At 43.8% G+C, this 14,322-nt stretch overlaps 2 protein-coding genes across 2 annotated transcripts in view; one reads left to right on the forward strand and one right to left on the reverse strand.

Moving 5' to 3' along the window:
- The window catches only part of LOC135909271 (acetylcholinesterase-1-like), a 651,651-nt gene that overhangs the window by 589,517 nt on the left and 47,812 nt on the right, over positions 1-14,322 (reverse strand). The gene's annotated exons all lie outside the window — the stretch shown is intronic.
- The window catches only part of LOC135910208 (uncharacterized), a 67,720-nt gene that overhangs the window by 49,728 nt on the left and 3,670 nt on the right, over positions 1-14,322 (forward strand). Inside the window, exons 3-4 of the mRNA XM_065442263.1 lie at positions 8,864-9,075; positions 12,526-12,630. Of these exons, the coding sequence (XP_065298335.1) occupies positions 8,864-9,075; positions 12,526-12,630 (317 nt within the window). The remainder of the gene's footprint in view (positions 1-8,863; positions 9,076-12,525; positions 12,631-14,322) is intronic.

Below are 14,322 nucleotides of genomic sequence, written 5' to 3' on the forward strand. Positions count from 1 at the left end.
TTGATTTAGGTCGTCAATTTTTTATTAAAAGTTAGCAAAGATTCAAAATTTTCAGAAAACGAAACTATCAAGTTTACAACTACGTAACTCATCAACAAAACTGATATCACAATTCTGTGAATTGCCTATAATAGTACATATGAAGCAAAAAAAATTGATATGTTACACATGAATGTAAAAAATTCAGTCATATGAAAATACAGCTTCTGCAGAACCCTTGTAGACAACGTAAAAAATTAACGTAAGATATAAAATGACATATGAAATTTCCCGCTTTCAATGAGCGAATGGGTGTCGTTTACGAACCGCGATAATTGTTTATTTATACAGAGCTATTATTTTTTAACTTCGTACTTCTATATTTTCAAACTTTCAAGTTCTTGAAAATTTTTTTAACAGAATTCATGTCCTAATTCAAAATTTAGCTTCCAGCAGTCACTAGAATTCGACTTTCTCTCTCAAATGCAACAAATTTCATTAAAATTGGTCTAGGGTTTATCTCAGCAAAATGTTTTTCCATTTTACATGTATTTTAATAGGCTGCGTTGGAGTTGAGCCCGAGCTAAAGCTTCCTCTTAAGACGTCGCGCTCATAAAAATAAATGAATTGTATATTCACTTGCGCTGGTGTTAACTTACAACCATAAAATATTGTCACAGTTCGTATCCTGGGATACTGACGCAAGCAAAGTCACGTGCATTGGCCAGAAAATTCTCTTTCACTTCAAGAATTCCATGATTGAAGGCGTAGCGTGGTGGAAAGGGCATTGATCTGGTGAATGAAGTTAATAATGAATGGAAGCTTCTGGTGGCGGCCAGAAAAGCCACCTTTCTTTTTTTTACAGTAAATACTTTAATCAAGTTCATTCGGTGGTTGCCTTTTAGAGAAGTTCAACGTTTCGCATCTGCCTGAACAGGTTTGGTAAGAGCTGCGGTTAATTTTGAAGGATTTGTTCGAGACCTTGGTGAATAATACGACGACTCCCCCTTTTCTTGGCTTGTTAACATTTACTGACGTGGAAAACTTTCTTTGGGTCTCGAGTCGTCGACCATGCCTTGTAGCGCTGATTGGGAGCATCACGGCGAGCCCAAAACCAAATAATTTAAAATTAGGTTAAATTATAGATTTTTACACACGACAACTCACCGGCTATGAGATGCGCCTTATAGCCCACGGCACCGGATTAACTTAGACCACGGTTTCTGTAATGTGCGGCCAAAGCATCGCAACTGGGAATTCTGACATTTTGAGCCCATTGGAATGCAACTCTCACGGCCAGGATCGAAACAGCCACCTTGCGTTTAGTAGCAGAACGTCAAAGACACTTTGCGATCATGGCAGGTAAATACATAACATTCAGCAATGCTTTAGGAGCGGGGGAATGCTCGACGTTCACTTATCTTCACTTTGCAAAGGTGAAATTTCTTCTTTGATGTGCCAGTGATACTGTATCGGATGAACAAAACAAACACCAGTGGTTGGTTGCGCGAATAATTTTGCCCACGGGTAACTTTGCCCGCGTACAAAGTGTTTCCTGTAATGTGCCCTTGGTTGCATTTATTTTTGTTGCTTGCCATCTCGCTGTATGTTTTGTACCAACATATGAATTTTTGGCCACTCAGTTAGCGGCAGCCTTATGGCCCCATGGAGGCTAAGAATAGCTCTATTATATGCCTTACTTCTATGCGCGGGCGCACATAAAACCGAGATAATGTTCATTTATGTTGAGGGAGCACATAGCACGAAATTCTGCGAGTATAGCGTAGGCACACTCTTTCTGAAATTGTTAGCACATATGGGCGGGAGAGACCGTAATAAAACTATCAGTTTTCATTCTCAAAGAAAAAAAGAAGGAGCACTAAATGCGCACGCATTCGTAGCACGTAGTGTATAGATCGGCTCGAGCCGAACTGGGTCATTGTAGGTCACTTCGAAGCGTCTAGTTTGAACTTTTTTCAATAAGAAAAAGATTAAGAAAATAAGAAAAGATAAGAAGATTAGAAAGACTAGAACTGAACTCGCGGCGGCAGATGGGACCATCATGGTGCACAAGGCTTGTCGGCCTTTGTTTTTCTAGTGTGAGAGGCAAATGTCGAAATTCTTGCAACATTTGCACCCAACCGAAATAGAAGTTGACTTAAGAAAGCGGGGGGTGCGTACGGGTCCACCAAGAGCATTCAAAGCAGGCGTTATAGGACACAAACCGCATGCATAAAGACACCTGCTTTCTTATTGTGTCAAGGAGGGGAGCAAAGATAAACAAAGCGCTAGTTGAAAATAGGCTCAAGGGGGTGTTTTGTTGATTTTCCATAAAATACACTCCTTACACAAATGAAGGGTGATATATAATAATCTCAAGCATTGCAAAACGGCTTGTAGTAGGCACTGGTCGGGTTGCAACGCAGCTGTTTTGTCAGCATTGCGAAAGCCTCGAATTTCTATTGAGGAGAAGCCACTAGCGAAAAGTGTTTCACGCCTTCAAGCTGGGAAAGGTAGCAAATTTCAAAGGACGGCGATCATGGCTTCTCAATGGAGCGTTGGTTGATCAATGAAGTTTCGCGCCTCAAAACCGCAGAGCAGACAGTGGTAGACGCTGAAGCGACAAGCTCCGACTTCATTTCACCGAGCTTGCATTCTTTGCCGTGCACGCATGTCTCTAGACACGAGCGTTTTGCATTTGGCTCCATTTGTTATGCGGCTGCTGCAACCTCCACTGAGTCAAATCCACGATATCGTGTTCCCGGCAGTGTGTTACGGCTGGCCGGGATGGAAATTTACGGAACGCTCCCGATCCGCCTCTTCCAGACTGCTTTCTCAATGTGCTTTTATTGACGCCCACTGTGATCGTCAAGTGGTTGTTACATTGTGCTGCTGAGTTTGAAATCGGGAGCTCTATCCCTACCGTGGGAGCAGCATTCCGATGGAGGCGACATGCAAATCCATCTCTACACTTACACTGAGGTGCGCGTTAATTAACCCCATGTGGTCGAAATTAATCCGAAATCCGCGCTACGGTGTGCTTCTTAATCAGATCGTGGTCATGGTACCCAAAATCGCCGAGTTTTATATTGGTTTTGTTGCTTTCGGTCATACTAAAACAACTGGTAGTGTCAAAGAACACTGACGTGTTCAAAGTCCGACCACAGAAAACGCCCGCCGTTCGGTCCAACGGCCGCGGATCGTGTTTGTCGCCATCACTGCAACGAACAACTTTCCTGTGCGAACGAACAGATTCTCTTCGTACACCTTCTCCCAAATATAAGATGTGGCCGCCTTCACTGCTTCGTGTCTTTTTGCCCGTCCTTTCAGCACTGATAATATGTTTCGCTAATTCTGTAACCAACTATCCTGACTTTCAGCAATTTGATTTTTCAACTAAATGCGCCGTGACTTTCATGTCACCCGTGCAATCAGTGCTACATGAAAATAGCGTGCGTTGCGGAATTTCAACGTTTATCACTGTGAATATTAAAGAGCTAGATCACATAGTGATATTTCGTTACCTCTAGAGGAGAAAAGCAATGCGGGAAACTCAACAGCAAGCAAGAAATTATGTTTAGGTTCTCCTTTTTTATTCTTCTGCAAAACAAATACAGAAGAAGCCAGTGACAGTTGCCTTGTATTGCTTCTTCATATGCCTAAGCTTGTTGTGATGTCAGGGAACGAGATTCTGCCGAAAGTTCCATGCAGTGACGAATGTGCCCTTGTTTCTAGACGAAATGAAAGGAAGCGCCAGAACCACGGCAGAACTGTAATCCGGGAACAGGCTCAGCCTTCGGCCCCACTTCGGCGTAAGTAAATGCTTGGCGCACGTAACGCTCGTACCGGTGAAAAATTGTTCAAAGGTCGCGTTCAAGGTCCGAGCAGCTGCATCAGCCTTGACAGAAAAGTCGTTTGTGTAGCGTGATCCAGCCCCGATTAATCGAATCACCATGACACGCAGCGCTAACGTGTTCATATTCATTAGTCGTCTTCAGTGGGACCGTAAAAATGGCATCCAATGCGCTTCTGCTAAGCAACAAAAATAAAAGGAATCCACTACGTCGTGATGTGGTTTGAAGTTTCTCTGCAGCAAAAACAACAGCTGTTCTACGAATCGATTTCAAGCGATCACGCGTAACATTTTGTTGCGCTTCGTTCGCACTTTCTTCAACGGGCGGTGTCGTTCTCTGGGGCACGTGGAGTGGGTGCAAAGCGGCTTCTCTGATTGCGGTCTCGCGTGATTTGCATTGGACCACCGCTAGACCTTTACTTTCGGGCTCAAAAAAAGAAAGAAAGACCTTGTAGCGTGGTACGAAGCACTTAAAAGTTCCTGCCTTTGTTCCCTACTCACCGCGCCTGCGCTCTCAGGCCAGGGCTGTTTTCCATTAATTTATTTCACCCATAGAGACTGCAGTCATTTGCTCGAAGCACGAAAGCAGCTATTTTTGGGATGTTACCACTGGCCGCCACGAACAGAGAAGTATATTCGCTGTCATCACGTCTCAAAAAATGTGAGAGTCGCACATGCAGGCAGTCGTATCACAACCTTGCCTTATGGGCGTCTTTGGAGGTTTGGAGAGCAGTGGTGGCTTCCCTCGTACTTTCTTCAGACAGCACTGAAAACAAAATTCTAATTCAACGCACACGTTGCAGTCTATGCGAATAGTAGCTATAGTGAAGCGATTATAAATACCATTTACAGTGATGCTTACAAATGTGTTACAAAAACCCCTACAACGTATAATTTCATAATCTGGTAATAATTGTGCACCGCACAGGTGACAACTTTTGTACGCCTTGTACCCCAGCGGCACATACCGAATGACTAAATCATAGAAAATCAAGTAAATAAATGAATCCTTATAGATGCCTGTGACACATTATGTGTCAAAATTTTAGTTAGTAATTTATTTTTTAATACAATGAACAGAAGGGCACGCGAAGGCACTACTTTGGCGGTATGAATACAGGGTTCACATTAGCCAGTTTGCTGGTACTTGCTTTTGAAGCACTTATAAACTTTGCATATATATCTACAAATGCATCCCGCGAGGAAACAAGGAACATCAAACGCCTAGGAATCCATCAAAGAAAGCTTCGCTTTAATATTAATATCCTAATTGACAGTACAATATCAGGGTCCTGTTGGTTCAGTAGCATTACAAAATACTGTAATACCAAAGGTTTTCTGAAAAGTGGTATGAACCAGTTCGATTTTAACCAAAGGGACCAACCAAACAAAAGTCTTTGACTGCATAGGCACACTAAGCAAGTCTGCTGACCTTCCATTTTGTCCTCAACTTGCCGCTCGAGTGCTGACGAATACTCGGTCATCGAATAACTTCTCCTGACGACGTCGTATCCTATCTTCTTATAAGCTGCTTACGAGATTTTTCGTTTTCTTTCGTTTCATAGAAGCTACTTGTTAACAGCGTTTTGGCTGTCATTCGACATTTATGATGAGAGCACTGTGTTTCTAAATGTGCAATCAACATAAACTTAAACAAGTAAAAGGAAAGAATACAAGTTTTGCGTTCTATAACCACGATCCAATTATGAGTTTCGCCTTTGTGGGGAACTTATGATTAATTTTGACCACCTGGGATTCGTTCACGTGCACCTATATCCATGGTGTACAAGCGTTCCTGCATTTCGGCCCCACAAAAGTTTTGCCGCTGCGAACGTCATCGAACCCGTGACCTCGAGAAAGAAACGAGAAATCAGAACGCTTTGAGAGCGCCACGTGTTATCACTCTGGAGCAAGTTTACCAGTATTCTGCATCCTGAGATGTCCGCTAAAAATTCTTATAAATTGAATTTCGCAAGCACTGGCAGGCATTGGCAATAAGCGTTATAGTCTTAAAGTCGATTTTGGCAAGATTGATCTTTAAGGTATGCCGATGATACACCTGCGCATGAATACGCGCCTCGGTACTGCCCAGCTGTGTACGACAGCATTGAATAAGCATGGCAAGATTCGCTAGGGTGACAATGACTGAGATAAATAACTGCTCCGGCGCACCCACTCATCCCACCCACCGTACCGGTTTCAACCCGCGAAGACCCTCGTTGTCACCGACTAGAGCTTCGATGTGCATTGCAAAACTTCCGCTCTGCCGGACCTGAGAATAATTGAATACTGCGGTTTCAAGGGGGGGAAGTCATCAATTTCACTCTCGCATGCCCGATAATCAAATTTGAAGAAGGTTTCCCGCGCCTTCAACTCCGCTAACGTATTCAGAGACGAGAAATTAAGTGGCTGCTCTTGGCACGTTGCTCAAAGAAGAAACGTAGAATAAGATGATATCGCGATATGGAGAAAAAAAAAGTATTCGTCTTTTGCGAAAAAAACAGAAGAACGACAAGCCATTCATTCCTAGGACTTGGACCACCTTTAGAGAGTCTATGAATAATTCGTCTCGACATTCTCAAAGTTTTACTTTCAGATGGTCCATTTAAAAGCATGCGTGAGGTACGCCTGAGAGAATAGAGGAGCAAAACTTCTCACTTTAGTGCATGTGACCCCGATTTGTGATTAATGTTGGGCTCTATCGCCTTCCCTGCTTATTCGAAGAAAAATAATTGCGTTATTAATCATACACTGGACCAAACTGTCGATGGATTAACGCGCGCGAGTCTTTCGTATCGCTGTTCAGGCATATCAGAAGCCGAGATTACCCACAGCAGTTCTCCCTTCGTAAAGTTTGCCCCGAAGCAGCAGTCCGTGTTACTCAAACCCTGCTTCGAAATCTTATGAATGATGAATTATCTATACCAACGAGTGGACGACAGTATGCTTTTTCTTTTTTAATAAAGTACTATGCTGACTAAGTTATAACTTTAGTAACCGCAGGATTATTCCCTTGCTTTTTATTCACGTCTCAAGGCAAGTTATTTCCTACAAAGTTACGGGATATGTCGCTGAAGTATACTAGAAAAATAAAGGGTGTTTTTCTTTTGTTTTGCTTTTCAGTTTTTGTGAGGATAGACAAATTTTCCATACGCTGTGAGGGGTGCATAGCGAACGTAGCGCTTACGTACTTCGTTGCTGTTTAGGTAAGCTTGAAAAGGCTAATAAAGAAAATTATGTATATTAGCTTTTGATTAGAACCTCACTACAGTACTGACTTGTTTTGTTTTTATGTTGTCGATAATTTAATGCTTTCTTTTACCTTGACCTTGCAGAAAAACTAGAGAATTGTTTCTATGGCATTTTATAGTGTACCATGAGCTTTTTTTTTTCATTTATTTAGTACTGTTCCTTGCCCTCCCTCCTCAGACCAAAGTGTTGGTCTGCAGTATGCGTAAACAAATATAAATAAATAAATAAGTAGATAAATAAATAAATTCACCATATAAGTAACTGCCCCAAAAATTCTTATTAAAGAGTGAGTTCAGAAATTCTTGATAGTTAGACTTCTGAAACTTAAATTATTCTCGACAAAGCACATCTGCCTCGCCTTACAATTCCTTTACAAGAAAGACACGTTCGCTACGCTCACAGCCGTTTTATTAAAAAAATTATAGTCTCAAAAAGACGGACGAGGAAGTGGTCATCGCCCTGGCCACTTTTGACCCAGCCTGTCACACTATACTGAGTGATTCTCGCGCAGCAATCAACAACTACATCAAGGGTAGTATTTCTCAACAATCATTCCGTATCTTACAACAAGCCCCGCATTCATCTGAAAATCAAATCACCCTCGTCTGGATCCCAGCACACACCAGCGTTGTCCACCCGCACCTCACCAACATCAACCTCGACGAGGTTACACACTCCGTAGTGCGAGGACCAGTCAACCGTGCCGGAGACGGTGCAGGTGCACCCGCAGGATGCGACTGCCTTACAAGATGCAACAACCTTGTGAAGCCATTTTACCTCGCAAAAAGAACCTTCTCCACCCCTCACGGCAAGTTAAACAGAGCACAGGCAACCATCCTTCGCCTGTTACAGACCAATACATACCGCTCCCTCACACGCTATCACGTCATATACCCCGACATCTACCCGAGCCAGACGTGCAAGATCTGTAAAACTCAATCAGCAGCACTCCCCCACGTGCTATGGGCGTGCAAACATCAATACCCAGACCTTAATCCCGTGACCCTCTCGTAGAGATGGCATGCCGCCCTGCGCAGCTCCCATCTCGACGACTGACTCTGGGCGACCCAGCAGGCCTACGAAGCGGCGAAGAGGCAAGACCTCGAGGCCCAGCCGACTAAACTGCTGGTTCTCATTAAAGTTCTCTCTCTCTCGCTCTCAAAAAGTAATACTTCTGGACAAGCCAATGTAATTCTTATGATAGTATAATGAAATTTTCTGCTGAAACGTAGGTACGCATGAATAATTAAACATTGCCCTAAATAACAGAATATCTACCCAGCAATTTTGCGAAAACGATGCTTACTTGTTCCCTAATTAAATGATGAAACCACAGGGAATATAAGCCACCGAAGCGCTGACAGTCCCATTGATCAAAAAAGAACTCCAGTGACTAAGAAATGCAGGAAAAATCAGTGCAAGACGAACCAAAGCACAAGAAAGAGAACGATACGCAGAAAAATATAGAGAAAGAATAGAAATAGAATAGAACAATATATAACGCGCCGTAGCAGCTACATGAGAGCGTCCAGTCACCGTGTGAATTGCCAAAACAAACTGTGCGGTCATGTCATAAAAAAGGAGAGAGAGAATGAGGAATAAATCCCTAAAAAGTTTGCATTCGAATCAGTTTTGTAAATATTGGATCTTGCCAAGGTAGCACGCCACAAATTCTTGTCTGCTCCGAAGTCTGCGGAGACGCTCGCTCTGAGCGCTTCCTACTCGCAGGAGTGACCCTATAAGAAAGCCTAAACGGGAGAATGTGGGATTACTGCGCAGTGTACCGGGCGCGCACCTCCGCTTGGCCCCCGAGTCCTCTTCGCGTGCTGTCACTCTCTGCAGGATCGCGCCGAGGCACACGGGGACCTGCACGTTGCCCGGTGCTCGCAGCGGCGCCCAATGGTCCGTTCACTGGGCTTCCGTCGGCGGGAGCAAAGAGGCGGTGGCGTTCTACTAATTACAACGTGACTGCCGCCGCCTCGTGTCTCCAGGTTCGTCCGACCGTGCATCGCATGGCCGCACGCTTCTCTTTCCTTTCTACGGCCTCTCAGCGATGGGCGCCCATCGACTCGGCCTGCGAGAATTCGCCCGTTTCTTCTTCTTCGCGATGCCTGAGTGCCGAGCTAACGAGCTGGCTCGTCCTCGCTGCCGCATCCCCTGAACGAACGCCTTCCCTGCAGGTGGAGAAAGACCCCCCTTCCCCCCCCCCCTCCCCCCCCCACACACACGGTGCCCGCGCACGAAGTAGATGCGTTAGCCTCGCGTCGGCTGACGAGCTGAAACGACGGCAGCCGTCGGATAAATAAATCATGCTTGGTAAATAAATGACAAGGTTTGCGGCGGTTCACTTTTTTGAGCGGGGCTGCGCTCAAGTTTCTTGATTATGTTTTCTGACCACACCAAATTTTACATCTACTTCTGGGCGGAGCTCTTCGCGGAATGACTCCGGGCTCGAAGATGGAAGCATATTCTTTTTTCTCTCCCGCGAAAGATGGAAGCTGGATGGAAGTTCTCAGTTCTGCACTACTACGCTTAAAGTTTACAGTTTGCTTCTGCACTTTAGACGTAGCTTGAAGCGGATCTTTTCATACCTTCTTCTCGTTTCATCGTTACTGGAAACAGCAGTAGAGCAATAAAAAGTGGACAGTAGGTGCTTCAGAATAGAATAATGGAACAAACGGCGGACATACTTCAACTGTACCGCATATCGCTGCCTCGAGCTCTGACAGTGCTGAGTATATGCAAGTCTACTCGCTTATTGAGCTTTAAATTGTTTTCCTACACCACTACCCGCCATGCTTGCTCAGTGGCTATGGTGTTAGGCTGCTGAGCACGAGGTCGCGGGATGGAATCGCGGCCATGGCGGCCGCATTTTTATGCCGTCGAAATGCGAAAACAACCTGGTACTTAGATTTAGGTTCACGTTGAAGAACCCCAGGAGGTCGAAATTTCCGGAGTCCCCCACTACGGCGTGCCTCATAATCAGAAAGTGGTTTTGGCACGTAAAACCCCATAGTTTAATTTTAATTTTTTTACATCACCGAATATGTTGAGACGTTAAGTGAAGTCTATATACAGCAAAGGCGATAAAGAAAAGGTACATGGTTCTAAAAAATCAATGCGGCAAGTGGCCACAAAGTAACCCACGTCAGCAGCTGTGCCATGTTTTTGGTACAGATACGTCGACGCAGAAGTTCGCTCAGGTTGGCAGCGGTGAGAAGTTATAGCCTGACTTCAGGACGTCCACAATTTTTATTCGTCATAAAAGGGGCGTTGCCTATATGCGCGTTTCTAGTGGTCTCAGAAAACGCTGAAATACGAGCAAGCAGTGATGGCAAAACGCCATAGCTTATGTTTTGGAGCGTGCGTGAACGGTGCCTTCGCCATCTTGTCTTTTTTTTTCTTCTTTCACTTTTCGTGTTATATTCTACTCTGTAAACTGATTTCTACATTTGACGCTTACACAGAGTAGCCAGCTGACATTGCGTGCCGTAAGTCTTGGTTTTAAATCCGAGGACATCGTCTGCGCCGCATGGTGTGTAATTACCTGAAAAGAAATTTGTACCCCGACATCCACTGAGTTTTTTCCCACAAAATCTTTTCCAGAGCTACTCTTAGACTCATCCTCTCCACGAATACAGTTAATGAAAAATGTCGATAAATATTCTTCTATTTGCCTATTAAATGTAATGCGCAAAGTTGCAAAGTACAACAACTACTCTAATAAATTTCATCTCAATAAAAGAGATCTCGTATCCAAAGTCATAAAACTGGGTTGCTCCTTAGCATTTAGAAAACCCTGCTAAACAGTAAAATAAAAATAAATTAGTAATTTCTTCCACCCACTTGGTCATGCATTAATGACGCCTCTTACTTTTGTTCTTTCTTTACTAGCAGAGAGAATATTATTCTGCGCACTCAACTAACTTCGCTTCCAGTTAAAAGTTTCAAACACTGTCTTCATTGTTTTTTCTTCGGTTGAGAACGTGAAAATGACACACTACTAAAAAATTATTTTTCTACGGATCTTTTCTGTGAACATTTTTGTTAGCAAGAACGTTCTAAATTAAGGGCATTAATAAATAATTACGACGCTGATGGGCACCCAAGATAAAAGAAATTAAAATTAAATAATAGAGTTTTACGTGCCAAGGAAGGAAGGAAGGAAGGAAAAAGTGGAGAAGGAAAGGTAGGGAGGTTAACCAGTATGGCTTAACCGGTTTGCTACCCTACACATGGGAGAGGGATGGGGGAGATTAAAGATGGGGAAGGGGGAGAGGGAGAGAGAGCACATATCACAACACACACACATGGTCCGTTGGAGTCCATCATTCTGGCATGGTACGCGACGTCACTCTCACAGCCGCTTGTCCAATCCCGTCTCTTTCAAAAACCGAAGTAGTGCCTTTGTCGCCTTCACCTGCGATATCTTCTGTCGGCGGCATGTGAAAATCGTGTCGAGCGACAATGGTCTACTGTCAAGGCGCGCTAGAACAGATGCCAGGGACTGTCGCTGAACGTTATAAACCACTTTCTGATTATGAGGCACGCCTTAGTGGGGGAGTCCGGAAATTTGTGCCACCAGGGGTTCTTCAAGGTGCACCTAAATCTAAGTACACAGGTGTTTTCGCATTTCACCCCCATCGAAATGCGGCCGCCGTGGCCGGGATTTGATCCCGTCACCTCGTGCTCAAAAGCCCAACAGCATAGCGACTGAGCAACCACGGCGGGTAGCACCCAAGATATACGTAGTTGCTTCCGTTGTAGAGAATAGCCGATAGCGGACGCCTGAATAAAGAACGGTTTCCGAGGGGAGCTTTGTGTCTTGGTTAATAGCAAACGCGTTGATTTATGACAAAAGCGAGATAGACGAAAAGGGTGGGAAAGGCAAGGAGGTTAACCGGAAGAGATTCTGGTTTGCTACCCTGCACCGTGGGAAGGGTAAGGGGAAATTAAAGATGGAAAGTGTCGCGGAGAGATAAAATTAATGTACAAGACGGGAGCTCAACACGTTACGCGTTTAGCACTGTTAATTAGTATAGGTCTTGCGCGAATTCGTGACTATGTGGCGCAAAGGACGACAGCCCCGATGGCATTTCGGGGTGTGGAGAATGACGCAGAATGTTGTACACACAGCTTAGGGGGAAGGGGGGCGGGTGCCGCTGTCTGAACCTTTGGGCCCTTGACTGCTGCAAAGGCTCATTGTAACTGATACGGAAAAAAAAACATGATCACTTGAAATACTCGTCTCTTGCGAAAGGCGGCCTACGTCCAGAAGAAAACTACTAAGCACTAAAATAATCAAATCGACTCCTGTCGCCCAGATCGCGTAGCATTTATCTCCATTATGTTTGGTTTCGAAAGCGAAATATGGGGTCTCCATGACAGTCTGATCTTCATTCGTTTCATACTGTGTTATCTTCTTTTTGTTTCTCGCGCAGCCAGCGGACGACGACTGGACTCTATATTTCAACGCCACAGCATGTCAGCTGTGCAGATTAGCGATGACGCAATCGACTGATGGCCCGCAAAGGTTGTTTATAATGGTAATAAATAGCAATGTCTGCTATCGCACGCTAAACGTTACGTTCGGCAGGCGCTCCAAGTTACCTGAGGGGGCTGCAATGCACGGATCCGAAAAACGCCAAACCAAGATAACGACCTCACGTTTCTAGGTTATTGCTCTTGTACGGCAGTCCAATGAGAGAGTTGCCGCGGTCGCGATATATTGTAACCGGCCAGTCATGTCTCCGGTGAATCGCTAGAGCAGTGTTAATAATGATGTTGAGTTCTTTGGTTTTCTCCTCGCGTGTGCGTCTGGCTCGTCATCTTGTTCTGCCACAGCTGGCTGCATGCGATTGTCGCGCCAGTATATCCACCCTCAAAAAGAATTTGTTTGAAAAAAAAGGACATTTAATATTGTAAAGTTTAAATATCACGGATGAGTACATACGAACACGTAAAATAGGTCCTAATCAAGTGGCCTAAAACTAATGGCAGTACGTACTGGGTACACAATAGCTGCAAGTTGAAATTGCACTCCTGCAACCGAAATTGGCTGGAGAGAGGTTTGATACAGTGTCTACACAATGTCTACGCAATCGGACATTTACGTTGTTACTTACAGAAAAAAAAAAAACTAATTTAACCTGATAAAGTTTCTTTTTTTCTTTTTTTCAAGCCTAAATATCGGCATTTATTCGACATTTATTTATTCCGTGGATTCTTTAGAATGAGTTGTAATCCTTGTTTGCTGATAATTCATTGGATAGTTCCTGCTATACGCTGGCAAATCCTTTGGCATCATCGGAAGCTGTAGTGCGGAAACGTATGGGTGCCTTTTTTTCGGCGTTTTTTTTTTTCTCTCTCATCTAGACACCGGTAATGGTAACAATTATACGATGACCCATGTGGGTCGTCGTGGTTTGGAAACGTGGTTGGAAACACACATGCATTCAATTGGTCGGCGCTTCCTCGTGTCATTCGGCTGCGGAACGCTCTTCCTGATTTCATCGTCTCCGAACCTAATCCCGATAAATTCCGCCAGCTCATCAATTCATATTCCACCGCCTAACTTCAATAAAGTGCATGATGCTTTTTCTTCTTTTTCCAGTTATGTGCTCTCTTGTTTGTGAGCTCATCGTTTCGCTTATTATTCTTGTATTTTTTTAGTATTGTTTCGTGTTTGTACTGGAGTGGCAACATTATTTTTTATTGTTTATTGAAGGAACTGTATCGTTTGTCTTTTTCTAATATGTACATTGCGGACCCTGTTATTTTGTACAATGCTCTAATACTTGTATAATATGTGTATACATTTTTCCATTGTCAATTAATAATGTATATCTATTATGTTTTGTTATATGCCCTATATACTCTTTTAGTCCTACTGTAACGCACCCTTACCCAATGCCTCATACGAGGCCTGTGAGGACATCTTTAAATAAATAAATAAATATTTATGGTGTTCCAGAAGCGTAATTTGCCGATGCAGCCTTGTTGTGGTTGTTCAGACAACGCTGCGGGTCACTGCCCTATGCTTGCTTCGGCGGTTACGTAAATTGGACGTCAGGAGATTGGAATAAAAACGTATTGGAATAGTTTCACGTTATAGGGCCCAGCTTTAGAATTCTCTATTCATAAAATGACCACAAAGACATTCTGCTTCGTATCGCCATATTTCAATCTTCTTTTTGGTAATCACTTTTAAACATCGGAAGCGCTCTATACTAAAATGA

The sequence above is a fragment of the Dermacentor albipictus genome, chromosome 1 (assembly GCF_038994185.2).
Source record: "Dermacentor albipictus isolate Rhodes 1998 colony chromosome 1, USDA_Dalb.pri_finalv2, whole genome shotgun sequence".
Lineage (NCBI taxonomy): Eukaryota > Metazoa > Arthropoda > Arachnida > Ixodida > Ixodidae > Dermacentor > Dermacentor albipictus.